Source organism: Eublepharis macularius, chromosome 1 (genome assembly GCF_028583425.1).
Source record: "Eublepharis macularius isolate TG4126 chromosome 1, MPM_Emac_v1.0, whole genome shotgun sequence".
Classification (NCBI taxonomy): Eukaryota; Metazoa; Chordata; class Lepidosauria; order Squamata; family Eublepharidae; genus Eublepharis; species Eublepharis macularius.
This window is the reverse complement of record NC_072790.1, coordinates 203,621,090-203,648,171: the sequence shown is the minus strand read 5'-3', so window position 1 is coordinate 203,648,171 and position 27,082 is coordinate 203,621,090. Positions and strand designations below refer to the sequence as shown.

At 41.1% G+C, this 27,082-nt stretch overlaps 1 protein-coding gene across 1 annotated transcript in view; it reads left to right on the top strand.

The window, feature by feature from the left end:
* ZC3H6 (zinc finger CCCH-type containing 6) overlaps nucleotides 1-9,662 on the top strand; it is a 41,368-nt gene extending 31,706 nt beyond the window's left edge. The window contains exons 9-12 of the mRNA XM_054986177.1: nucleotides 1,723-1,976; nucleotides 4,277-4,737; nucleotides 5,176-5,418; nucleotides 7,305-9,662. Coding sequence (XP_054842152.1) covers nucleotides 1,723-1,976; nucleotides 4,277-4,737; nucleotides 5,176-5,418; nucleotides 7,305-8,794 — 2,448 coding nt within the window. The 3' untranslated portion in view covers nucleotides 8,795-9,662. The remainder of the gene's footprint in view (nucleotides 1-1,722; nucleotides 1,977-4,276; nucleotides 4,738-5,175; nucleotides 5,419-7,304) is intronic.
* The last annotated feature ends 17,420 nt before the right edge of the window (nucleotides 9,663-27,082 follow it).

Below are 27,082 nucleotides of genomic sequence, written 5' to 3'. Positions count from 1 at the left end.
ACTTGGTCTCTGCACTAACAAGGAACAACCTTCTTAAAGTGGCATATGCTGATCAAACTGTTTTTATAAATATTGCACCAGAATGTTTTGTATTCTGCATCTTATTACCAATAAAGTGCAAGTACTCTGATATTGTTATAGGTACAGAATGTCCTGTTTGTATATAACATATTGCACAAATCCATAAATTAAGGTGCTAATTTAGCCATAATACATTCAAACTAGTCATATTGCACAAATCCATTAGTTAAAGTGCTAGTTTGTCCATAGTACATAAAAATAATGAACCTCAAGGATCCATGCCACTTGCTGTAGCAGAAAGTCCAACAGTAATTCCACAAGACTTGAGAACGGCTGTGGTTTGTCACTTGTTCTACTTGAGAACAGCTGTGATTAGTCTCGTGTTCTAATGGGTCATCTAGATCCAAGGTATCTTGTTTCAAAATGTATCTTTTTCAAAGAATCACAGTCAATATCAATTTGTGTCATTCAGGCATACAAACGTGATTTGTTCTTTACCATTATAGTGTCAGGTGTATTTGCTCATCCATACCTTAAAGGAAAACTTTATCCTTGTTGTCAGTGTTAACTCAACAGGTATTAAACAAATTTCCCAACTAAGGAAATGTTATGCTATAGTGTTGCCAGGGTGGGGTGGGGATAGAGGAAGCAGTAATAGGGGGGTTAGAAGGAGAAGCACTGCACCCAGTAAGCAAGCAGAGTGTGTATGTCCAATCTCCTCTCTTAAAAGCTTTTATTTTATTTTATAAGCATTTATTATAAGCTTTCAGAAATGTCACTGAGTTCATTATTTTGAAGGTGCTATGTACAAACTGGCACTTTAACTAATGGATTTGTGCAATATGACTAGTTTGAATGAGTTATGGATAAACTAGCACCTTAATCTATGGATTTGTGCAATATGTTATATACTAACCAGACATTCTGTACCTCTAGAGCACTTGCTCTTTATTGTTAATAAGATACAGAATTCAAAACAGTCTAGCACAATATTTATAAAAACAGTTTGATCAGCATATGCCACTTTAAGAAGGTTGTTCCTTGTTAGTACAGAGACCAAGTATTGAATTTCATTTGTCCATTCAGAAGTCTGTTATTGTATATGAAGTATTACTTTATGATAACTTACTAAATTGTAGTAATTGTTGTATAGATTGGCTTTATTCATTAGTCCTTTGTTGCTTCATTGGCACTGCAAGGCAGGATTCTGTCCTTGATTCAGCATTTAATTTCCTCATCATGGTTGGTCTTTTCTTTCATTCCCACATAACAATATAATTGAAATACATTGTTTTCCTTAAGGGAAAAGGACAACACCCTTATTTTGGATCCCACGCTTCCCCAAAAGCTTAATGCTGATAGTAGTGAAGCTTTAGGTTTGGGTGATGGATTGTGTCATCCATTTGATCTTACAAAAATTGCCTAGGTGGCACTAGATTTAAGCTTAGGAGGGATTTTGCTAGGTGGTTCAAAATAATTTTGTTTATTAATATTAGACTGTGTACTGCATGATGGTATTTTCATCCCATTTGTATTCTGTGGACTTTTATCATCATGAATGTTCTCTTTTGAAAAGGTTATAACCTATTAGTAACCTTCAGAATAGAAAATTCAATAAGGAGTATGGTTGGAGTCTATAATGACATTTAGAAGAGGCACCAAAACATTTATGACTTTTGTTACATTCTGTGTTTCTTTTAGGTACTGAATACTGAAGAGGAGCCACAAAATGATGATGAGAAAGAAGTGGAAGAACTTAGGAAGCGAGGCATAGTTCCTCTTCCTAAGCCACCTCCTGGAGTTGGACTTTTGCCAACCCCACCAGAACCGTTTTCATTTAGTGAGGAAGATATGGAAAACTTTCAAGATCCCTCTGGTGAATTCAAGAAAATACCATCGCTCTTCGAGATAGTTGTAAAGCCAACTGTGGATTTAGCACACAAGATTGGAAAGACGTAGGTATCAGAATGGGCTTTTAATGAGGCAATAAAAGGGTTCAGGAAATCAGTTAAACATTACTGAAAGCTTGCTTTCAGGAGTAGAAAGGAGACTGGACTGCTTGCTTACTGGGTGCAGTGCTTCTCCCTCTAACCCCCCTATTAGTGTTTCCTCTACCCCCACCCCAGCAACATTATAGCATAACATTTCCCTAGTTGAGAAACTTGTTTAATACCAGTTAAAGGAGACACATCCACAGTACCGCTAAACTGTACATCATGAGTCCCCAGTGTGCCCATGGGTGCCATGGTACCTGCCAACATCTTTCCTGGCAACCGCCCAGTGTTTTTATAAAGTGGGAGGAGCAGGTGGGGCTTTTGTCCAGCAAGGCTTCTGATTGCCCACTGGAGATTTGATTGGCTGTGCAGATTTTTAGAAATGTTGCTTTTGCAGCAGCTGCCACCAAACCACAAGGATCTTCATTGTGTTACTGAAAGTAACAGCCACTTTGTGGAGCCATTTTGTGGCTAGCTGCATCCCCTGCAGCAGCCATTTTGTTGTTGTGCTCAGCTCACTGTGTCAGAATTCCAGTGGTGCCTGCAGGCTGAAAAAGGTTTGGGACCCTGGTGTCTATCCTCTAGAAATACAGCTACACAGTGCTGTATTTGCTACACTTGTGGCTGTCTGTCTTCTATCCTGAAAGGACTGGGCTTTTTTTTAGTTGATGGAAAGAGAAGAAATTGAAAGCATGTTTGCCGCAGGACTGCATTGTGTTACCCCTAAGGAAAATGTAGCAAAAGTGCTCTAACAGTGGGAGGTATATACAGTTTGCCACACTTCGCTGCTGTAAGGTCATTATTTAGATGTTTGTCTTGTTCAGCAGATACCTTAATGAAAAAATATGTTTGTCTTGTTCAGCAGATACCTTAATGAAAAAATACTGTAACTCAGAACTCTGTTTTATTCTGATTGAAATCCTTTTGGAGAAACTTTGTGTAAGGCAATCTGTTGTGCAAATCTAATTTCTTAAATATTTCTAATCAAGAAATTTCTTGGTTTCTTCATAAGATTGGGAAAAAGTTTTCCTTAGTATTTAAGCTATCCTTGTTTTCTTGCAGCTTCTACCAATCACTTTGGCCTGTAACTGGCCCCTTCAGTATTTTAATATTATGATCATAACAACAACAACAATTTATATACTGCCCTTCAGGACAACTTAATGCCCACTCAGAGCAGTTTACAAAGTGTGTTATTATTATCCTCACAACAATCACCCTGTGAGGTGGGTGGGGCTGAGAGAGCTCTGAGAAGCTGTGACTGACCCAAGGTCACCCAGTTGGCTTCAGGCGGAGGAGTGGATAAGCAAACCTGGTTCTCCAGCTTAGAGTCCTGCCACTCTTAACCACTACATCAAACTGTAATCTGTATATGCAAGGTTCTTAACTTGTAATCAGTTAGACCAAATTAGAAATTATGTTATAATCTCTGGAGAGAAAGTAATTTTGTAAAATATGTGCAGCCATTTTATAAGTTCTTGATGGAATACAAGATTATGTTTTTATTGATGGTTGTTGTGGGTTTTCCGGGCTGTATTGCCGTGGTCTTGGCATTGTAGTTCCTGATGTTTCGCCAGCAGCTGTGGCTGGCATCTTCAGAGGTGTAGCACCAAAAGACAGAGATCTCTCAGTGTCACAGTGTGGAAAAGATGTAGGTCATTTCACTGTATCCTGAGGAGGTTCTTTTGCATATGGATTGGTACTTGATGTGCTAATCTTCTCTGCAGGGCTATTGTCAGGGATAGAATGTTTTGTTAGCCTGGTGTTTTTCAGAACTGGAAACCATGCTCTGTTCATTCTTAAGGTTTCTTCTTTCCTGTTGAAGTTTTGTTTATGCTTGTGAATTTCAGTGGCTTCCCTGTGCAGTCTGACAAAGTAGTTGGAAGTGTTGTCCAGTATTTTGGTGTCCTGGAATAAGATACTGTGCCCTGTTTGCATTAGCCTCCCGCCATTAGCATTCCACACCCTGGGAAACTCTTACAGGATGACTCAGCTCAACCCCACCCCTCCTGAGTAGATACAAATGACCTACATCTTTTCCACACTGTGACACTGAGAGATCTCTGTCTTTTGGTGCTACACCTCTGAAGATGCCAGCCACAGCTGCTGGCGAAACGTCAGGAACTACAATGCCAAGACCACGGCAATACAGCCCGGAAAACCCACAACAACCATCGTTCTCCGGCCGTGAAAGCCTTCGACAATACATATGTTTTTATTACTTGTAGAAAATGTTTCTAACCTGTTCTCTTGTCTTGCAGCCCGCCAGCTTTCTATAACAGCACATCACCACCAGGACCAGAATTTGAGGGGAGTGATGCACATATGTACAATGCAGAATCAAGCCCAGGACATAATGGACCATCAGGACTACCAGGTTCTCCTGGGCATCCTTGTACAGGTCCAGCAGTGCCACAAAGTCCACCTTTACAGCAAGTTCCTCCAGGTTTCTTAGGCCCACAGGGTCAAATTGGTGGACCTATGCATGGACAGCAGGGTGGTCCACCTTTAACACCACCTGGTGCATCATACAGCTGTGTAGCTGCTCAAGAGCTTATGGCTAACATGCCGAGAGACAATCATTGCCTACCTGGGCCTCCATATCAGCAAATTCCCAGTGAAAGGCAGCCAAATATTGGTTATGAAAATGCTCCCAATTTCTATGACAATTATTATTCACATCAGGCTGTACATAACTTCCAAACAAACAATAACACTTGTGGTAAGTTTTTATATATAAAATTCCTTCTTTGCTGAGAAGTATTAGTTAAGTATTGTGCCTGCACAGAGAGATTTCCCTCCCTCTTTTCCTGGACCCAGTAAGTTATAAATGATAGGTTTTGTTCTCGTTCTTAAGTGTCCTTGTTCTTCTACTTTCTCTTACTCACTTTTAAGGGGAAACTAAAAGATACTCTTCAGGGAAATAATTTGGATTTGGAGTAACCTGCTCTCAACCCTAACTTTTGAAAATCTAGCCTTGCTGCTATCTGTATAGCCCTATCCTGAGTTATGTTGCTTGGTCATGCTAGAGAGTGGTGGAATATTGAAAGGTGGTATTGATGTAAAGAGAAAGACCATCAAGTGTAATTTATGTTGCTCAAGATTTTTTTTTTTGCTTATGTCCAACGTAAATACTGATTATTTGTAATACTGAATGCAGATGGTACATGGCATGGAGAATTTACCGATCATCAACCTCACCACATTTCTTCAGATTCACATAACAGTGGGACTGAATACGAGTCAGACTGTGCCCCTACAGCAGGACACAATTCAACCATTAATGTACCAGATTTTCTTCCTGCAATGCAGAAGGCCCTTTTTGTAAGGCTTAGTCAAAAACAGCAAGATGATGGAGAAAGGATGAGCAGTCAGTGTCAAAGGACACTGAGTAGAGAAGAAGGTATTGTCAGATTTTGCACTTTAAATAACACTGTAATATGCTTACATGCAGGTGCTCTTACTTAAAAACGTGAACATTTTCAGTTTAGTTTCTGCTTGTTTTGATTTTCCTTCTACTTTTTCTGCAATACTCTTTCAAATAGTGCAAAATTATCCCCAGGTGGGCTTGAGGAGGGAGGCTTCTGTGACCCATTGTGGAAGTTTCTTTTCTCCACAGAAAAACTATTCTTTTGATCTGACAGTTTTTGTTTCTTCATTAGTCTCTGAGGATTCAGAAACATGGGGTTGTTTGTACAGTCTGAACTAATATTTAACTTAAATCTTCTTTCTTGCAACTTCTGAATGTACTGATGCTTATTGTAGCTTCAGCAACCCAGAACAACAATTGATTATTCTTTTTAATAGTCACTATTTACATAATGTGTGTTTTGTTAAAATTGACTCCCATTCAAGGGAAGAAGGGAATGGTGCTGGTTCTACAGTATGGAAATTTGGTCTTTCTCAGTGGTACCAGTCACAGACATTGTCGAATATGATATAAATGGGAGTGATGATTCCCACCCTCCAATAGTTCAACACCAAGCTAGATTCTATTGTTCACAAAGTCAGGCTTTCTTCCAACAGGCAGGTTAATACTGAACTAATCTTGAGTCAAAGATGCGCATCCAAAGCCTGCCTCAATATTGGTCTGTTGGGAGAAAAAGAAGTTCTGAAATAGGGTGAGATTAGAAAAGGAATTTACAAAAGGCAGTTCGTCTCAAAACTGAAGTGTTGGGTATTGAAAGAAATGCCCTAGTCAGCTTTTCCTCCCCTTTTGCTGATGTCTATATAACTTGAAGAAGGTAAGAGAGAAACTTGGTGGTTTGTTTTCAGAAGTCTAGCTAGCTTTTCATTCTGCTAAAACATTTTAAATATTTATATACTGGAGTATTTTTCATTGTGTAAAGTGTTCTACATATGGACATAATACTTCAACTTGGGCTCACAGGACCAAATAGAACCGAGCGGTGTCTGCTTGTATTTTATATGCTATGGCAAAAGGGTACTTGCTTGTTATAAAACAAAAAAAACCCTGTGATTTGTGATCCACCTGTCCTCTTGTCAAGCTATTTGTATATTACTTTTGTTTTTTAAAGCCCCAGTTCTTTTAGCCTTTCCCAGTAGGGAAGGTGTTAGGCCCACTCAGCCAGATCATGCAAGGCCACAGACAGAAAGCCACAGGCCAAAAGGGTTGCATCTTTGGCCACAGCTAGACTTTTTAATATCTTCAACAGGAAGGGAAACCAGAACCTCAGTTTGGATCTTGTACAGCTGGCAGAGCTGTTCCTAAATTCCACTGCTAGTTACCTGTTAGTATTAGATAAGTGGGGGTGCACAGCAAAATGTTACGAATTGTTTCATCCTGCCCAAGGTGGCTGGAAATGTTTTACAGCCATCCTTGGGGGAGGGGTAGAGACCATCCACTGGCACATTCCCAGCAGCTGCTGTTTAACCAACATAGATGGCTGCAAATGATAGAACTGCAGGGAGTCACGTGGGGAAGGAAAATCCCATACTCCACTGGCTTATTGTGAGCATATTGGTATGGTGAACTGGTTGGCAAAGTAGGGCTTGGAGGTTAAAGCATTTTAGATCCAAGTCCACCCCTACTACCACTAGACAGCTGATGAGGGGGCTGGGAGCTCACCATATAGTTTTGCCAGGTTTGTTGGTGTTAGTTACATGGCACTATACTGCACATCTTCAATCCACTCTCTAGTGTTAAGTTCAGCACTAGATACAACCATTTGTTTAGCTAATGATAAAAATTTCTAGACACAGCAGTCTAGTTATTGAAAATACACAGCTGTTCAGTTACTGAAATTTACATGGTGTTTTCTTTTCTAGATGATAATGTAAACTGGTACTCCAGTAGTGAAGAGGAGGAAGGAAGCAGTGTTAAGTCAATACTAAAAACCTTAAAGAAACAAAGTGAGACATTTAGGAATCAGCAATCAGCAGAACAACAGCTGCGTATTATGCCTACTGACCCAAGACTTAGTAAGGAAAGAGGTCCAGGAAATCAAGCTGTTGATCCTAGGCTGAGATCAGCTTCAAGATCAAATGCTAGGAAACTTTCAGAGTCGGGAACCTTGGACCCAAGGCTCGCACGAGATCCTAGAATCTTAAAAAGTAGTGAAAGCAGTCATACAAGTTCATCTGTTGGTGGAGCAAAGCTAGAGTTGCATCACACGCATCCTGGTGTCAAGGTCGTGCAAAAAGGCCTAGAGGAAGATGATGAAGATGTAGAACGAGAACTGAGAGAGAGAGCCTTTTTAATACCATTGGAACCTCTACCTGGTGTAACAATACGAGATCCAAGATCACAACTTCGACAATTCAGCCACATTAAAATGGACATTGTCCTGAGCAAACCTAACTTTGCTAAGCATATCGTATGGGCACCTGAAGACTTACTTCCAGTACCTTTGCCGAAGCCAGACCCAGTATCCTCAATCAATTTACCCCTTCCTCCACTTATAGCTGACCAGAGATTTAATCAGTTACGCAATAGCAAAAGTGATCCCATCCCATCTGACCCAAGACTAGCAGCAAAAGCAAAAAATAATACAAATATAGCAAATAGAAGTGGCTCATTGGACCACTGTACAGATTCACATGCTGGTAGCATCGCAAACAAATTAGGGGATCCTCGGTTGCAGAAAAACATTGACCCCAGACTTCACAGGCTGCCTAGTACAGACTCCCACCATGGTATAATGAAGGATTCTCTGCCTCCAAAAACTGACCCCAGGTTAGCAAAATCTGGCAGTGGTACATCACAGTCTTCAGAAGCTACAAATTTTAAATCTGACTCTGATGTGTTGCCTCCATATGCACCTAAGCTATCATCTGCTAGTGCTAGAATGGGCACTCCGAGCTCAATACTTAGTGGCATTAGTTTGTATGATCCAAGAAATCACACTTCTTCAGACCCCTCTCCTGTTAATTCAGGGGAGAATGGAGAAAATCAGAAAAAGGGTATTTTGAAAAATGCTGGCCAAAGTGAAGCTACTGTCTCAGAGGAACAGTTGTCTACAAAAACATCTCCAAACATGGAAAAAGGTCTGGAAATGTTTGGAGAAGCCAATGCAGATAAAGTGGGTAGTGTCAGTAAATCTCAGGCAAAACACTCCAGTGCTGCTCCAGCAGTGCACAATCTTCCTATCCAAGCTTTATCAGGGTTAATCAGACCACAGTACAGTGAGCAGAGGCAGGTGAGGCAGCCTGGGCAGATCAGTCTGACACAAGAAAGTGATCCAAATGGGGAATCGGATGACAAATCACTAAAGGAGGTTTTCAAGACATTTGATCCAACTGCTTCACCTTTTTGTTAGTTGTTGGTTTATTAAGACTTTTTACATTGTGAATAATGCAGAATTCTGCAGTTTTGTAACTGGTTTACCTCTATGCTTTATTTATTTTTAAATTATAACTAGAAAACACTCTGGGGCTGCTATTTTCAGAACCACATGCAGTAAGTAATACATTATGCTATGGTGTTTGCCAAGTTGGTATTTTCTATATAATTTTCCCATTTCAGGGAGGACTAATCATGGATCTGTTTAAAAAAATAGGTATATCATGTTAGATCTGAGAGAAGCACTTTCATTGTAAATAATCATCAAGAATTCAATTTGAAGACTTGTATATGTGTAATTGTCTTTTCAAAATCAACATTTAGAGAATGTTTGCCACTTTTGTATGATTGTATAGGTTTAAGCAATATAATGTACATTAACTGTGAGAGACACTATTTAAAGACAATTATCTGATCTATCAAGCCAAACTTGCTAACTAAAATAAAAATATTGTTCTTTTCTGAACATTTGACACAAGGCATCATTTTTATTCATGCATTCGATATTCTTAGCTTAAAAACTGTATTGTGTATTGTTAAAAAACAACTTTTTAAAGTATTTTATTCCATTCTGTATATAAAAGAAATTTCGAAGGATATAATTAGAACATTACAGTTAAAGTGGAAAACACTTAATTTGTCTGTATAACACTGTATTTCCTTTTTTCATGTATACACTTCTCAGTGCTATGTCACATTGTGGTGGTCATGTATTCAATGTATTTTTGTATTCAACTACTTAATTTGTATTGCTTTTTTGTATTGATGTAACTACAGTAACCTGTATTCATGTATCTATATGACATTTTTAACAAATTAAAAAATAGTGAAAATCTCTAGCCTTTCATGGACTAGACAAGGCTGATTATACTATTTGGTGACTAAATGATGGGAGATCTGCCCTGGAGACTAGTGGAGCCAATCTGAAATACACAGTTGCTTTTTGGGTTGTATTTATTAGAGCAAAATTCCTTTGTTAATTTTTTTAAACATTTCTTTGAGGATTGTAATCATCTCAGCTTTATGCTAATTGCTGTCTTTTTTTATATAGGATAACTACAGGAACATGAACACCTTTCCAAATAGTTTAGTAAAAAAAAATTAAATATATTTTTCTAGATTGAGCTGAATGCCATTCCCTGTATTGTACTGGAAGGAGTATTTATGCTTTTGAAATATAGACGAAAAAAGGTAATAGCAAGAATAAGCTTTGCACTGCATTACCTTGTCATTGAGTAAACCTTTTTACCATTTTGGAGTTGTGTACTCCCCCTCTTGGTGGCCATTTATACCATCTCGGTAAGTATGATCCCCCCCATACCTCCCTTTTATTTCCTGCCCCAGTTTTTCCATTGTAAGTGCAAAGAGCTGAGCAGCAACATGTCCTCTGTCCTCCACAGCAAGGCTGCCTGCACTCGCTGTTCTTCTTGGGCTATTTATATAGTTTTGTCACTCAGTCTTATCCAGTCTTATATATTAATAGCAGTGGCCCTAATCTGAAGATATTTAAATCCAGAGACTGGAACCATAAATAGATAAGACAGATCTTCCTACATGCTTGGAAAATGCCCTAGATTTTGGGGGGGGGGGCGTGGAATGAACTCTTTAAAAAATATGTTGCAGGGGGGGTATAAAACACCCCCCAAAATTATGAACCTCTGTAACTTCAAGAATCAGATGACCTCAGTGACTGTTGTTAGGCAACTGTTACAGTATTCCAGGCTTGGTTTCTGTCAGTAAAAGGCAGGGGGATGGGACAAGACCCTTTCCAGGGCTGTTTGGGTCTTTGGAAGAGGACTTACTACGGCCAGGCCCAGAAGCAACCACCAGATAACTTGATACCACGTGACTTGCATGATTCATTCCGGCCCTGCTGCTTGCTTCTGTTTAGCAGCACCCATGCACCCCAAAACCAGTGTAGTGTAGTGATTAGAGTTTCAGAGTAGGATGTGGGAGACCTAGGTTGGAATCACCAGTCTGCTGTGGATGTTCCCTGGGTGCCTAATCTAGTCACATACTCCCAGCCTAACCTACCTCAGGAGGCAAGGAGAATGATACGCTTTAGGTCCCCGTTCTGGAGAAAAGCAATCTATAAATGAAATAAATTAATAAACAGAATAAGATGGCAGGGCAGATGTCAAGTTGTTCAGTGGGTTTGAAGGAGAGAAGGATGTGGTGGAAGGTGAGCATAGAGAGGAAAAAAATTACGTGGGGAAGGGGATACAGGGTAAAGTGAAATACTCTCCAGAAGTTCTTGCAGATTCTCTGCTATGCAACTGAGCCTGGCTCAGCCAGCACCATGCAACTGGGCCAGAGGGGAGAGGCTGGCAGATGGCGGCAGACAAAAGTACGTGGGAAGGAGAAATGGAAGCAGGAAAAGGATATATGGGGGGGGGCAGGAAAGGGAAATATATAGGGGAGGGGAAAATGAGATCCCTCCAACAAATCATTGTGGGCTCATTTGTTCCTATTATAGCCCTGTCCCATGTGGTTTTTCTACATAAAGGTCTTCTGAGTCCCAGCATAGCTGACTTCAGTGGGCAAAATGGTCCTCCCCTTTTTCAGCAGAAAACATGTTAAAGCAACTTTGAGGATGGGCACGGTCATCAGTGAGTTACTATACTACACCTGCAGCAACTTTTCCTCCTTGATATAATTGACCAAGCAAAAACCAATACTGCTATGGATACCTTTCTATATATAGGACCATTGAATGGTATTAAAGTTCCAGTCTGCTTTTGAATAGAACCAGGCTTCCAGACGTATCCCCATGAATATTTTAAAGAATTTACAACAGGCTTTCCGCAAAAAAGTACTACAGTGCTGTTTGCTGTGGTAGAGCAAATGGCCAGCAGTGTAAGTTGCCTTTTCAGGATCTGAGGACTTCAGCACTCTTTGCCTCTTCCGCCTCTGCCTTTCTGCTGCATTTGTGATGCACCACATGCTGGAACTGGGGAAAGAGGAGGCAATGCTGAGGAGAGTGAATGAAAGTTGAAGCCCTTCTCCATCACTTGCCCGGAATTGCTGCAGTGATGGGCAGGCGAGAGGGGGGGCAGGTTCAAACTGTCCTCAAATAGTTCCATAGCTTTCCCTGTTTCTGCTTTAGCTTTGTACCTTGTACCAAAATAAACCAGTCTGATAAATGTTGTTAGTCACTTGTAAGTATTCCTCTTCTTGAACTACAGCAACCCTTTCAATGACATTCTCTGTTGTGTGCATGCACGCAAACACATTCTTTGCCAGAATACACCTAAATGTGGGTAGGGGAGGACATAGCCAAACCAGGCTAGCCATGTATGATCAGTGCTCATGGGCCCTTTCCTTATAAGGCATGAAGCACTATTTATTTATACCCCATCATTCTCCCCAGTGGGGACCCAAAGTGGTTCACGTTGTTCTCCATTTTAGACAGAGAGGGTGTTACTGGCACAATGTCACCCAATAAACTTATGTGGCAGAATGGGGATTCAAACCCCAGCCTCCCACATCCCTAGTCCAACACTTCAACATGCTGGCTCATCTGTGGGAGGGTGATAGGCAGTTGAGTGTATTTTACAGGTGGAATGCACCATGTCTACTCTGGAATGTACTTTATAGATAGAAAGCCCTGCAGTTCTTGCCATCCAGCCAACCTTAATCCTGTTCTCGACAGATATTACATGACCCTTTTTGCAATGTTAAGTATGTGCATTTATGCCTTTCAGATTCTTTTGTAACTTAGGTAATTATTTACAACGTATATACCACTTTGCCCAGATTTAAAACAGTTTGATAGACATCCACAATACAATTAAAATCAAATACAAATCTAATAAACCCAGAATATAAGACATCCATAACATTTTGTATAATTAAAGGCAACTTAGGGAGGGGATCCATCCTTTGAAAAAAAATCAGAGGACCAATCCTCTGACCTATGCTAATTAACATCTATGTTTGGTCTTCAGGTAAGATCATCTGGAGCTTGGTAGCTGGATATCAACAATTTACTGATGACACAGGTGGTGGACAGAATTTTGACAACAGGAAGGGGTGCAACCCCAAAAAGGCTGCCATGGGTTGCTGGACCCAATCCCAAAATGTTAGAAGGTTGCACGTCAAACATCTACAATGGAGGCAGCTTTTTCTGAATTAGGTGTCCTTGTAGATTCTTCTGAAGCCCCTCCTGCTTCAGTGAGGTTGATCAAGTGTGGAATGGCTCTTTGCTTCGGGGAAGAGATGGTTTGTCAAAGGAGTAATGTTGAGTGATGTGACATCCATGGGTGCTGTGCTGAATATCACTGTTACAGTCTTAAGCCCATTCTTTGCAAGGAAAGATGGTACTTTAATATTTGTGCGGGGAAATATATGAGTATGGTAGTGCTAGAAAAATGAGGGGAAGGGGAAAATAATACACTGTTTAAGGAATTTGTTGCAAGTCACCTAAGGGAGACCTCCATTGTACATTTCTTCAAGAACTGCACTGGGGAACAGCACATTTGCCCTGCTGCAAAGAGGCATCAGTGTCAGTAGTATCCATTCATTACTCCAGTCCCCTTTCCCTTGTCAGTCCTATTTGCATGCTTAGCAACCAAGGGAAGGGAGGCTGGGATGCTACCCATCAGTCACAGGCCTTCCCTTTCCACTATATTTCCATATATACTCCTAGGATTTGGTAGGCATTTTACTATTGTGAATGGTTTTCAAAGTATTTAAAAAGAGATCTTTCTAGGAATGTTGAACTGATAGTTCATGGATCATAGAAGTGAAGGTGGGTTCAATCCGTGCCCCTGTTTTGCGGAGTCCCAATTCATCTCGGTCTGAATTGGAAGCTTCTTTGACCCTGTGCTGCCACAGCCTTTTTCTCCACTGGCTGCAAAAGGCAGCTACATCAGCTTCTTCTGAATTAGGTGGCAGCTGCTGCAAACCCTGCACAGAGAGAAAGCAAGAAAACAGTTATATCATTGTAAAATATTTATCACTAAAATTATATTCCCCACCTAAGATAAAACAGATACATCCCTGCCCCAAAGAGTTACCACATTATGGATGGGACACAAAAAGGACACTGGTAAGAAAGTGCCTCTCTTTCAGTTACACCCACTTTACATCATCAGATTAAACCTGGAAGGGAACACAAGGCAAGAGCTCAAAGCAGGCAGGAAAGCCCAAACAACTGCATTCTGAATGTAAATGAATGAAGAAAGGAAGGAAAATGGAGAAACAGCTCTTCATATTGTAATATGCTTGCTATCTGATTACTAAGTATGCATCTATCTTTATGGTTTGGCCTAAAGTGGCATAGGATGGGAATTAGGAATGTTAACGCTGTTTGATGGCTGTGGGTGTTTCCTCAGCAGGACCTAACTGTCAAAAGAGGATCTCCTGAAAGCAATATATTCTTGAGTAAGAGATTGGACAAGATGACTTGTCTAAGGGGCTGTGAGTTTCAGCTTGGGAAATTCCCAGAGATGGGGAGATCTCCAAAGCTGCCCATTTCTTCTGGAGGAACTGGAGCTCAGCTGAAATTCCAGGAGAACACCAGGCCTCACCTTGAGGGTGATAACCAGCTGACAGAAGGAGTAGGTGTGAGAACAGTAGTTGGCAGTTTAGAACACGGAGAGAAAGAAAGATAGAGGGCACACAGTAGGTGTAAAGGTGAAGCACCTTGGAGTGGAGGTCTATCTGGCTATCTAAAATGGGACTGCAGATCTGTTGCCTGGTAGGAGTGCCTCTTTGCTTATTTTACGTCATTTATATCCCATCTTTCTCCCCAGTGGGGACCCAAAGCTGCTTACATAGTCCTACTCTCCTCCAATTAATCCTCACAACAACCCTGTGAGGTAGGTTAGGCTGATAGTTTCTGGCCCAAGGTCACCCAGTGAGCTTCCATGGCAGAGTGGGGATTTGAACCTGGGTCAACTAGGTTCTAGTCCAACACTCTAGCCTCCACACCAGACTGGCTCCCCCTATGTTCTACGTGTCTATTTGTAAATAAAGGATATATTACAAAGCCACTATATGTCTCCAGTGTGTTCTCATCCAGAGAAATCCAAACCTTGGTAATACTGCCTTTGGAACTTCTCAGTACTTTGGGAAATGGGGAGCATCACAAAGTGTGTTACACCCACTAAAGTGAAATAGAGCAAGGATGTGGGATTATGGCGGTAGATGGGGCTTTTAAATCTATTCAGGTATATCATTTTAAATGATCGAAAGATTTTTATTCTATTAAGTAAGCTGTTCTTGACTTGCCCTAATGAACTCTAATCTTAAAAAAGGAAAACTAAGCTTTTAAAAATAAATTAGTAATTAAAATGATGTGTACAGTATATGATCCGTAACCTCTGCTGAAGAATATTCAAATAAAGAATGGGGTGAGGAGTCATATTCCTGCTTTGCATGCACCCCCAGCGTCAGTCTCTGGCATCTCCACTTAAAGGAAGCACCACTGGGGAAGACCTTGGTTATCTGCTGCCCATACAGCACTAGATGGACCAGTAGTCTGGGCAGGCCTTCTACGAAATCTGGTTAGTCACTGAGAAACAGTATGCTAAACTAGACAGGCCACTGGAGAAGGGCTGCTCTTATGATGGATAAGTAGTACTGATAAATAGCCTGTGTTTTACATACACAAAAAGAGTCCAGTAGCACCTTTAAGACTAACCGATTTTATTGTAGCATAAGCTTTCGAGAATCAAGTTCTCTTCATCAGATGCATGATACAAACTGGTCAAATACAGAAGAGGAGTTACATACACATGCATTGATAGAGGCAACACAGTTGGGAATACTTTATTTTTATATAACAAGGATTTGTGGATAACCAGTATCTGCTGTATCAATATTCCAAGTGACACAATTTATGACTTACTGTGACACAAGCTGCTTCAGCTGCCTTTAATATCTGAAACGCTGCGTGGATTAAGTTCTGGGCATTGCTCACTAGATGTTCTGCAGATAGCCTGCTTTTGCCTGTTGATGCATTTACCCTTAGAAATATAAAGATTAAGCATTATCTGACCTGCCAAATAGCAAGTAATGCAAAAAGAATGGCCAAGAGTCCTAACATGAGGTGCTCTTCCCTCTGTCAGCAGGCAGCAAATGTGTAAACATCCCGAGAAGGCCAAGATCACGCTGCCTCTTTCATGTCCAGAGATTAAGCAGAAAGAACCCCACAAATAGTAACCATTCATTCTGAGATATAGCTAAGAATAAGATACCTCGGTGTTTATTCATCAAGTATAGGAAGACACAATTTACTGAAAAGCGGCTCCCCTTCTTTGAACACATTGCCAAAAACGATGTACAACCAATTAATCAATCTTATCAGTCACTCTTAATCTTATAACTCTAGACACCCATATTCTTGAATACAAATCACTTAAAATCATCAATCCGCAACGCTTCCCTGAAAACAGAGAGAACATTATAATACAAAGGACAGCTAAAGAGATATATAACAATATTAACAATATTGTTGTGGTTTAATATGATTGATCTTATTGTCGTATCTGTTATTGTAAAATTGATAAATAAAATATTTTTTAAAATGTAGGGAGACGCAATGTTAGCCGGAAAGTGTAGTTTAAAAAGACAGAGCCAGCAGAGATTGCTCCTCATAGGTTTGTTAATTTCATCACCTCCCTGAAGGGCTGTCAGTTTCACCTCTCCAGTCTAAAACTGTGTGGGATCACAACCAGAGGGCAGCGAAGAATGTAAATGGGCTGGAGCTGCCTTTCAGAACCGGGCTTGGACCCGGATTGGTTATAATGGGCTGAAGTTTCCCTTCTGGCATTTCATAGCCCCTTCACACAGATCCAGTGTATAGCAAAGCCTTTGTCCTGTTGTCGGTTCTGTCTTCTTAAACTACCCTTCCCGGCTACCATTGCATCTCCCAACACGTGTTCTACACAGATTTTGAGGTGCAACTGTACAGCTGCAGTTGCCAGTGATGCACGTTTTTGGGACTCACCACAACAGATTAAAAATCAAATTGATTTTCCAAAGTTTCAAAATATGTCTAGTTATGAAGTCGTAACCTAGTTACTCAAAATGAATCCTTTGTCAAGCCCCTTTAATTCCTCCTCACACACATTTGCGCTTCTTCTACAAAGCCTTTCCTCAATCTACAGGCATCTTGGTGCATCTTTTGGCATCTTCTTTTCACGTAATGTTCCATTCTATCCTCTGACCTTTATTCAGTCTTCTACTTTCCATTTACCTTTGAGTGGTCTATCTTGACAAGGAGCAGTTCACACAGTTAAGTTCTGTGATGAATTATCCCAAGGACCTTTATTTGAAAATGTTCACCATTATTTATTATATGGTGGGTCCAGTGATCTTTTTTGCTCTTCTTGCCTAATTCCCATCCTACCTCACTTGCCATTTGTATATGGAAGTCCCATGATTCCCAACATAGCTTTTGGGTGGTCAAAAAGGACCCCTTCCTCCCTTTTTCACTACCAGAAAAGCTGGCTGGATTCAACCTTAAAGTTTCCATCAGCAGAATAGAACTTTCCTGCCTCCTTCTCCCATTGCAGCCCTCTGATCTCTAGCGAACAGTGGAGAACAACAAGCTGGAGGGGTCACTGATAAGAACTGCCAGTTTAGTCTGGATCCAACCCTATATTATTATTATTACTATTATTATTATATTTATTTGCTGCCGTTGGGAAGCCAGAGCTGATCCAACCTCTTTTATCCCATCCCCAAAACTATCAACAGCAGCATGTTTAGTCCATATCAAGGCTATTCCCACTATACCTTCATCCCCTCTATTCTTTTTTCCACTTCAAATTCTTTTGCAGCCTCAGGATGAGAAGTTCTTAAACCAGCAGTAGATTCAAGGCAAAAAATTCTTAGACTAACACCCAGCACAGCTGCTTTGACTAATTAACCACTTGGTTCTCAAAGGTTCACAGTGCAAGCAAAACTTCCATCAAAACATCCACTCAACAAAATAAAATTTATCTCTGGCCATCAGCAACACATGTTTAAAAGTCCTGTCGTGAATTGCTCAAAATAGCAGGCAAAGGCCGGGCTTATCCCTTCTACTCACTAGACATACACAGTACTCCAGCACTAGAACCAGTATACTATAGATAAAATGCTGCACATTTTATCACATGGAAAGATTTGGAGACCATTCTTTTAAAGACCCAGTTACCTGGAAATGATGCTAAGCTGATAGCTAATTGTCTTGGTCTGCTCTATAGCATACTGCAGTTCATTAGCACATCTTTCATCTAGGCAATTCTTTGCAATGATGCCAGCAAATTTCAACAATGCTTGCCCTCCAGAAATGATCCGTGTAGCACAGGCAATGAGTTGCTCTTTGGTCTAAATCAAAAGCAGTTATTACAAAAACACACAATCCCGATCATCATGATACTCATCCAAAGAATTCATGGTAGCATTTTAGGGCCTGTTTATACAATCAAAAGGAAGGCAGCACGAAATAGCTAAGTGGGGTAGGTACCTGGATGCGGGACACCAAGGGAAACTCTACCAAAGGCCATGGCAAACCGCCTCTGCTTTTCACTTGCCTGGAAAGCCCCTTGCTGGGGTCATAATAAGTCAGAACTTGATGGCACAGATATATATATATGTACACTATACAATCAGGCTAAGTAATAGGTAATTTTTTTTTTTTGCATTGTGCCCCTTCATGGTGCAGATGGGAAAGTTTATTTTATTTTTTAAAAATCTGTGCTGCCTTTCCACCCAAATAGGATCCCCAAGCAAACAACAAGGCATAAAATCATTTAAAACATTAACATCACATTTCAAATGCATATGTAAAACATGTAACAATACAATAAAAACAGAGACATACAAACACAACACAAACTGGGAGGAGGGCTAATAAGAGTTTGCATTATCTGAATGCTCCCCTGCAAGAAAGCTCCCTGCATCTCCCTGCAATTCAGAAAAAAGGCTAATTCGAACATTTCTCTGCAACCTCAGAATTTTCTGTGTACAGAGGAAATAGTTTAGTTTTGTTGTTTTTACCCCAGTCAGGGAGCATTCAGAAACCCGCCCCCCCATGCAGTTTGAAATTATGCAGTTCTGCATAAGCTGTAGTACTGATTCTACTGATTGTGCAATCTGCACTTCAAAACACACAATACCTCTAAGAGGCAAGGTGAGATATAATACTGTGATTTCCATAGGTCCACCTAGTAAGTTTCATAGCTGAACAAAGGTTTAAACTTGTCTTTCCCTACCTCCAAAACCAATACTCTGGTCCAGGGATCCCCAACCTTTTCAAGCCTGCGGGCACATTTGGAATTCTGACATAATGTGGTGGGCATAGCAACAACAGGGCTGCCACAAAATAACTGCTGCAGGAGATGGAACCAGCCACAAAATGCTGCTACAGCTTACCTTCAGCCACACAGTGAAGATCCTTGTGCTGTGGAAGCAGTTTCTGCCAGAACAATGTTTTTAAAAATCTGCACAGCCAATCAATACTCCAATGGCCAATCAGAAGCCATGCTTTGCAAAAGCCCCACATGCCCCCTCTTTCTAAAAACACTTGACAGGCACCATGGTGGGAACCCCTGCTTTAGTCACTAAACTCCACACTATTTCTCAAAACCTTAGCAAGTTTGAGATCTTTTGAAACAGACAGATGTTGAATAGGAATACCTCCCTAACAGGGCCAATTCCAGACGACTAACCTGAAGGTGCTGCATGCTGCCATGTTCCGGATCGCGACGGGGAAAATGCGAAATATCGTGATGTCGCGCCAAACTCGGGCGAGAAAATGCGATATTTCGCATTTTCCCCGTCGCAATCCGGAACATGGCGGCATGCAGTGCCTTCAGGTTAGTTGTCTGGAATCGGCCCTGGAAAAATGGGGTGCTGAGATCAAGCCTATCTTCTGGCTACCCTAAATACCAGGGGAGCAGCCTGATGACAACCGATCTCTGTGGAAGAAAGGAGATGATATCTACCAGGCCAGCCATCCTCTTTGTGTAGTGGACAAGTAGGCATTCCTCCATTCCACCACACACGTTGTTCAGCACTCCACATTGTTCCTTGTCTACCTCATTCTTTGTTATGTGCATAGGGGAAGGGTATGTATCCATTCCTCTACCAGCAACTCCCTAAGTAGGATCAAGCCAGAGATGTACAAATAGATGGCAGACATCTGTCTGTCTGTCTGTCTATCGATGAATATAGATATAGACAGATACTCTTATCCCCCCACCCCACCCCCACACATTTCGTGAGAGATGCAGTTGAGAATCCTGAAAGCCAATTTGGCCTTTGCTATACTTAGTGGATGCAGCTAAGAGCTCCCAATATGCAGCCCCTAAACTGATGCCTTGCTCTCAAATCCAGAGATGCAACGTGCCTTCATTGCAGCGCATCACATCAGCCCTGCTCTTTAAGGGGAAATAGAAAAGCCACAGTAGGTATGTCTGTTGAGAGGTTCTCTTTGAAGCCTTTGTCATGAAACAGAAGTCTTGGGTTTTTTATGCCCCCTTTTCAAAAGAAAGAAGAAATACCGTGATGGGCCCTTTTCCTTTTAGAAACCGGGCCATGTAAGACATCTGAGTGGTCATTTGCTTGGTTACTTGTAAAACTGGATAGCCACCATGCCACCATTCTTCAGAATCCCCTGAGGAGGCTGCAGGGCTGGCTCTCAAGTCTCGGTCAGGACTTGGATGTGACTGGAAACCACTTCGAAGATCAGTTCCGGGCTGCTGAAATAATACAACGGATCATTTTTCTCTTTCCCCACAACTTTGCCATCCCTTTGAAGACATGTTTTTGTTTATGAGGGGAAGCACTGAAATGACAAGTGTGTGAGATTTCTGTACAAAACAAATTGTCAGCCTTTTCTACACAATTTCTCATTAAGCTTTGGTTTCCCAAACAATACAAATGGCAATTTTTGCCTGAGACAAATGTAGTCATAACCACAGCCTGTTCTGTGAAGTCCAACCTGACATTTCTTATTGGATACCATGACCAATGAGTTAGTGAGATTTCTAAAATGACATTTTGATCCACCTTCAGTCATTAAGCATTTGGTAAATGAGCTACTTTCAATTCTAACATCAAACAATGTGGAAGATACAACTCTATCCCCATCTGTGACTGTGAAGTTATTCTCCAAAGAACTACTTCAATTAAGAAGGAAGAAGGATTTCTCAACTCAAAAATCCTCAGTTCTTTATCTGCTGGGGAACCATACAGAACTTTACAAACATTTTCTTAGAACTGAAAAGAGCAAGTTCCTATGTAAATTTGTTTTTCTCCACAGCAGAAAATTATGAATGCAAAGGTATCAGAACGGTAATAAGAGAAAGGGCCTTTTCAATGGTGGCACCTCAATTATGAAACTCCCTTCCTTCAACTATCTGCCTTGAACCAAGCTTATTAAGCTTTTGGTACAAAATGATGTCTTGTATATTAACCCAGGCATTTTTGATTTTATGTTGTAATTGCTGGTTTGTAGATATTATTTTAATGTACATATTTATGTTTTCATTGTATACAATATCTAGTGTTTTGTAAGATGCCTCAAGAGCCTGCATTGGCTGAGGTGGATAGGATAATTTTTTAAGTATAAACAAAATAAGTAGAAAAGATCCAGGAGTGGAAGCTCATTTCCCCTCTTATCTTTCCCTTTCCATTCAAGTTGAAAATGCAGTGAAATTTGTTATTAGCATTACTGACAAAAGTGCATGCTTAATACCTGCTCCTGCTACATAACAGTAGGAAAAAAGATTGATGTTACCCTTTCATTTGTGTCCCAGGCAAGGCCCGCTTTCTGCTCAGTTTTGAAGGCTCTGTGGCTCAGAGCTGCTGGATTGTGATGTTTTCCATCATCTACCTCTCTCTGTACTTGGGAAGGCTGCATTTTGCAGAAAGGTTGACCTGAATAAGTCTGTTCCCCTCCATTGTGCAAGCACCTCCTAATGAGGTCCAGGGCTGTTTCACTGATCCCTTCTGTGGACTGGAGCTGTGCTACAAGACAGCTAGCTTCAGCAGACCACTCGTGCAGAATACTGTCTGCTAGGAGTTGCTCCTTGTCCAGCTGGCTTTGAAGTTTCCCAGCTCTCCCCATCACTTCATCACTGAGGAGCAACAGGCGGTCTACTGTGGAGAGCAAACTCTCTTTCACTTTAAAGGAAGCCAGATTCTCAACAGCATCTCCCATTATCTTCTTCACTATCTGAACATTTACCACGAGCTGACCTTTATTCTTTTCAAGGGCCTCTTGGTTGCTTTTGTGACTGTCACATTTATTGTCACATGTCACAGGTTGGGTGAGTTTGACAACACTTTGGATGCTGTTCAGATACCCTCTGTTGATCACGCTCAGTCTAAGCAGAAGCACTTTGGCTGTTACGGCAAGTTCTCTTTGGAGAAGCTCAAAACGAACTGATAAATTGGGGGCGGACAAGGGAGAGACCGCAAGAACACCGGCAACTTGAAGCAGAGCTTCAGTCAGTATTTTCATCTGTTCCTTTAGTGCCACCATCTCTTCCTTAAGGCCATGCTCAGCACACAATAGAAAAGATAACTTGGCGGCTTTTTGCAGTCTCAAAGAACTGTTTGATACTGCTGCTATGGTACTCTGCAAGCCAAGCTGATATTTCAATTTGGTCTTTAAGTCACTCAAAGACAAAACATCTCTTCCTGTAAACTGATCTACAATGTCTAAGAACGTTTGGACAGTGACAGACCACTGAATGCAATTCCCATCAAAACCCTCCAGTTTCCCTGCATTAGAGTGACAGTTAAGAGTAGACAGGGTATTTTCAAGCAAGTGTTTAGTGTGGGTCTGCACACAAGTGAATTTAGCCTGCATCTTCAGAAAAGATTCACGAAGCCCAGGAAATGTGGGCAGCTCTTCATCACAAGCTATAAAGGTAGCTTTGCCAGCCAGCTGTACAACAGTCCCTAACATCTGCATTATCTCATCCATTGTTTGAGTGTTGTGAAGAAAATCACATGGCGAAACCGTGCAAAATAACTGTTTCGAGAGGCTGTACCAAGGGTCTGCAACAACAGTCAGGCATTGTTTTGCTTCACACAGCCTCTCAGAGAGTGAAAGTGCCATCTGCAGAAGCCTCTCTGAGCTGCAAAAAGGATTTGGGGCCACCTCTCTGGCTAAGCTAATAAGGAGAGGAGTTAATGTCACTATTTCTCTGTAATGCAATAATTTTTCCGACACAGGTGACTTGGCAACGTGCAAGGCCTTTTCAGCTGCATCGATGTAACAGGTGGAAAGCTCCAATAAATTCGAACCAGCACTATTCAGCTTTGCAACATTGTGTGTCTTTGTTGCTGTAATGAGCTCACTGATCAGAGGGTGTAAATCCACTTTTCTAGCTGCACCTTTGGCAAATGAAAGACATTCTTGAGAAGCATTTGGGGAAAAACTATTGACTGGAAATGATCTGCCTGAGAACCCTTCCAGTACTTCTAAGTGGTCTGTAGTGCTTTGCTTTATTGTGTTTTGTGAACGGAGCTCCAGGGAATCCTTTGAACTAAAGCAAGTTGGAAGACCTTTGGAAAGACTGAGATTTCGAATGTTCTCCCGAAGAGGGCTAAGAATATCTGGCTGATTACATTCATCTAGCCCCTTTCTGACATTGTAAGCAGACTCAATCAAATGGTTTGCTCTCTTTGAATACATGTTCTTTGCTTGGAGACTGGTGCTGTTTGCCATGCACTGATCCATAGCCATTTTTACCAGTAGTGTGGCATTTTCCAATTGTTTAATTAAAACTAACAGTCCATTGCGGAAAATGGGATCTCTGGCTCTATTCACGTGTCTGATAGTAAACTCAGCCACTTGTATTGCTTGCTTGGAAAGACTGGATGCATGCCAAGAGAACTCTCCCATGTGCTGTTTAGCTAATGCTTTTTCACTACACTCTTTTTGCCCGGTCATCTCCTGAACAGATAAATCAAGGAACTCCCGAAGATCAATAACCTTGTCTAAACACATCAGCAAGTCTTCCGTTGTGCTTGACCATATTTGACGCAAGGAGTTCAATTTTTCAAGCACATCATCATCATCAGGATTCTGACTCATTTTGCTAAGGAGAAGAGGCACTCTGGCAAGAAGCTTACTCAGATGGTTAACACAATCTTCAATGTCCTTAATGGTTTCCATTTTGGTGCATGTGACTAGAACAAAATTGGCTGCTTTGAGCATCTGAGCGGAATGGCTGAAGAATATAGTAATAAGAGGCTGCAGTTCTTTTAGAAATCTACCCTTTCTAGCTTGAGGACTTGGCTTCGCAACAGCTTCTACCAACCTCTTCAGGGGTTCTTCTGTTTCTGCAAAATTGTCCAGGATCTGATAGAGAACAGCAGTGCGTACGGCTTGATCTAGATTTTCCAGCTCAGCTCTCATAGAATCACATTTCTCTTTCATGCTTCCCTTTAGCTGGCTTTCCATGGCGCTTACTTCCATGGCACTTACTTCCATGGCAATCATTTTTCTGAGTTTCAGGAGATGATGGCAGAGCTTGACCAGGTTCATTTTAATGGCTGCCCTTGAGGAATCAGCCAACACCATGCAATAGAAAATGACAGCTGTTACAAGGACATTAAATTTACCCCCACAGAGATCCACAGGCTGTGGCCTAGACAGAAGCCTCAAAAGCTTTTGCGAATGCTGGGGGAAGAGGCCATTTTGTACATGTAGGGTTTTTTCCCCTCCATCATTCTTTAGTAAGGAGATCAGTTCTTTTACAATTTTTTCTACTAAATCAAAAATATAGGTTTTTGACAGCTCCACTTGCTGATCACTGGGATACTTTAGGTTGCTCAGCTTCGCTGTGTGTAGCATAGGGATACATTTTTTGAGCATCTGCAGGGTTTGAGCCAAATGCTTTTGATGAGGAGATAATCTGAGCTCCAAAAGAAGTGTTTCTGTCAAATTTGTCAGCAGCAGCAAGGCTTCTGAAAAAGTACGGAATGCAACCAGCATTGCTGATATATTTTCTGCAGACTGTAGATCCAGCAGACCGTCTAAGAGCCAGTAGGCAGCTTGGATTATCCTCCTGAACTTGACGTCACCTTCCGTTTGGAGGACCTAGTTAGTTATTTAAAACAAACAAAAACATCCACGTATCAGCATTAGTATTTCTCCAAGAAATTCTAAAAGAAACAATCTTCAGTATCCCAACATCTGCTCATACTTTGACTAGGTTTGGAATGGGGTTTGGCCTGTGGGTGACACAGATCCAGTGATCCCTGTAAGTAAAAGGGGTATACTTGCCCCTTTTATTAGCCCAACTGAAGGTGTTGGATCTCTTTATTCTGCATCTGCATGCAAAAGGGTTATGGAATGATACAACATATTCTAACCTGAGACAGCAGGTTAGTACTGTTCTTAACATGTAGTATTATACCATAACACTTTACTGTCATCAGTGTCAAGATTTGTACTCTCTCTACATTAATTAGTTTGTTATTTGCCCTACTTTATTGCACTTTTATTTATTTGCCTCACAGGTAAGAGAAGTTGGAACTTCTTACCTCTCCCATTATCTATTAACCTACCCAAGCGGTCTAAGTCATCACATCCAGAATCACATCTGATTTAGTACACTCGGCCTTCCTCTGCTTAGCTCCTCTTTCTTTCAACAACAACCTCCCCCCCACCCCACCCCATAATTTTCTGTAAAACTGAGACAAGGGATTTTTTTCTCCTCTTGTATTTGAAGAAGTGCGCTCTGTCTCATGAAAGCTTATACTGGGATAAATGTTGTTGGCCTTTAAGACTTTGGTTTTGTTTTGCTACAATAGACTAACACAACTACCCCATTGAAATTAGTATGAAGACAACACAACACACCTTCCTCAAAGCACACTCTCTGTGACACACAAACATTAAAAAATTCTTTTGTAGCCTGGTCATCAAGATTGGCTGTCTTGCCACTTCAGGCAATGTGGGCAGCATCCATACACATTCCCATTCTGCTCCAACTTAGCCCAATAGATCCTCACAGCTATACTAGTGTGGCATGACACTTGCCTATATGATTGTCAACTTCTGGGTCAGCTTGTGTAGCTGTGCCTTTAACTTTGGCTTCATAAATGGAGATTGGAAGGTGAGGCTTCTCTCTGCCTGGAGATGAATATTACCACCAACTAACTACTGTGTATCAAGCCACTGTGCAAGCACTGCTGCAGCAGCCAACTGAAAACTTGGCAGTCCTATTGACCAGCCTAAATATTTTGTGAAAATTGGTCGAGGTTGGGGGAGGGAGGCAGGGACTTGAAGCAGACAAGAGTTAAAAAAGGAGCTGGAATCAGCATCACAATGATAATTGGTGTTCTTCCAAGAAACACATAAGAAGATGGGTTCCACTATTGCAGTAGGTTGCCATCAATGCTTCTCTTATTCCCTGCCATTCCCTAACTGGTAACTAAACTCGAGTCCCAGTGACCCGGAGATAACAATTTTTAAAAAATAAATAAGAACAAGCATGTCTGTGTTTAAATATACAGGGGGAAGATGTTCTCGTACTTTTATAGTTTCCACTAGAATCCTTTTGGCTGCTGCCCCCAGTTCCTCTGTACCATTTTCAGCATTGGGTTGAATAAGAAGCTTCTGGGCTACCAGGAGGATGCTTTTCCCAGCAATCAAGAGAGATTCGGCAGCTGGCTTCATTTCCTGCTTGAGCATCTCGTCATCAGATTCTTCAGCCAGTCTGGGCTTAGACAAAAGAAGTTGCCCTCAACTTAATTATAGACGGTGTCATGTTAGTACAATGAATTAAACACTTGAGACCATGTGATCATGAGATCATACCATGTGGCATTATTATTACCCTCTGCTTCAAATGGCGTGATCTGACCAAAAATGACCAGAAAATAGCATGACTTCTGTTGCCCACCCCCACCCCCACGAACAGTCAAATCTAAATTACAAACCTGAGTTTGCTGTGGAATATAGAGTATGAAATGGTCCTTTTCAGTAGGTCCTTCAATGGTCCTTTGACAAGGTGGACCAGACGGGCTATTCCCTACTATAATGTGGGGAAATTGGTTGTTTGGTCCGAATCTAAATTTTATAATGATTTTTTTTGTTTCAAAACAAAGATTACCTTCTCGCAATACAAGCAAGTTGTTCAGTAGCTTTCACTAATTCATTTGCAGTCTCCTCCAAACCAGCCAACGCTTCATTATTCACCTCTCCCAACTCTATGGCTATAATTAAATGATAAAGTTCAGCCACCACTGGTGAAATAATTCTCTCTGTAGATTTGGTGCAAATGATAGTACTGATATCATACAA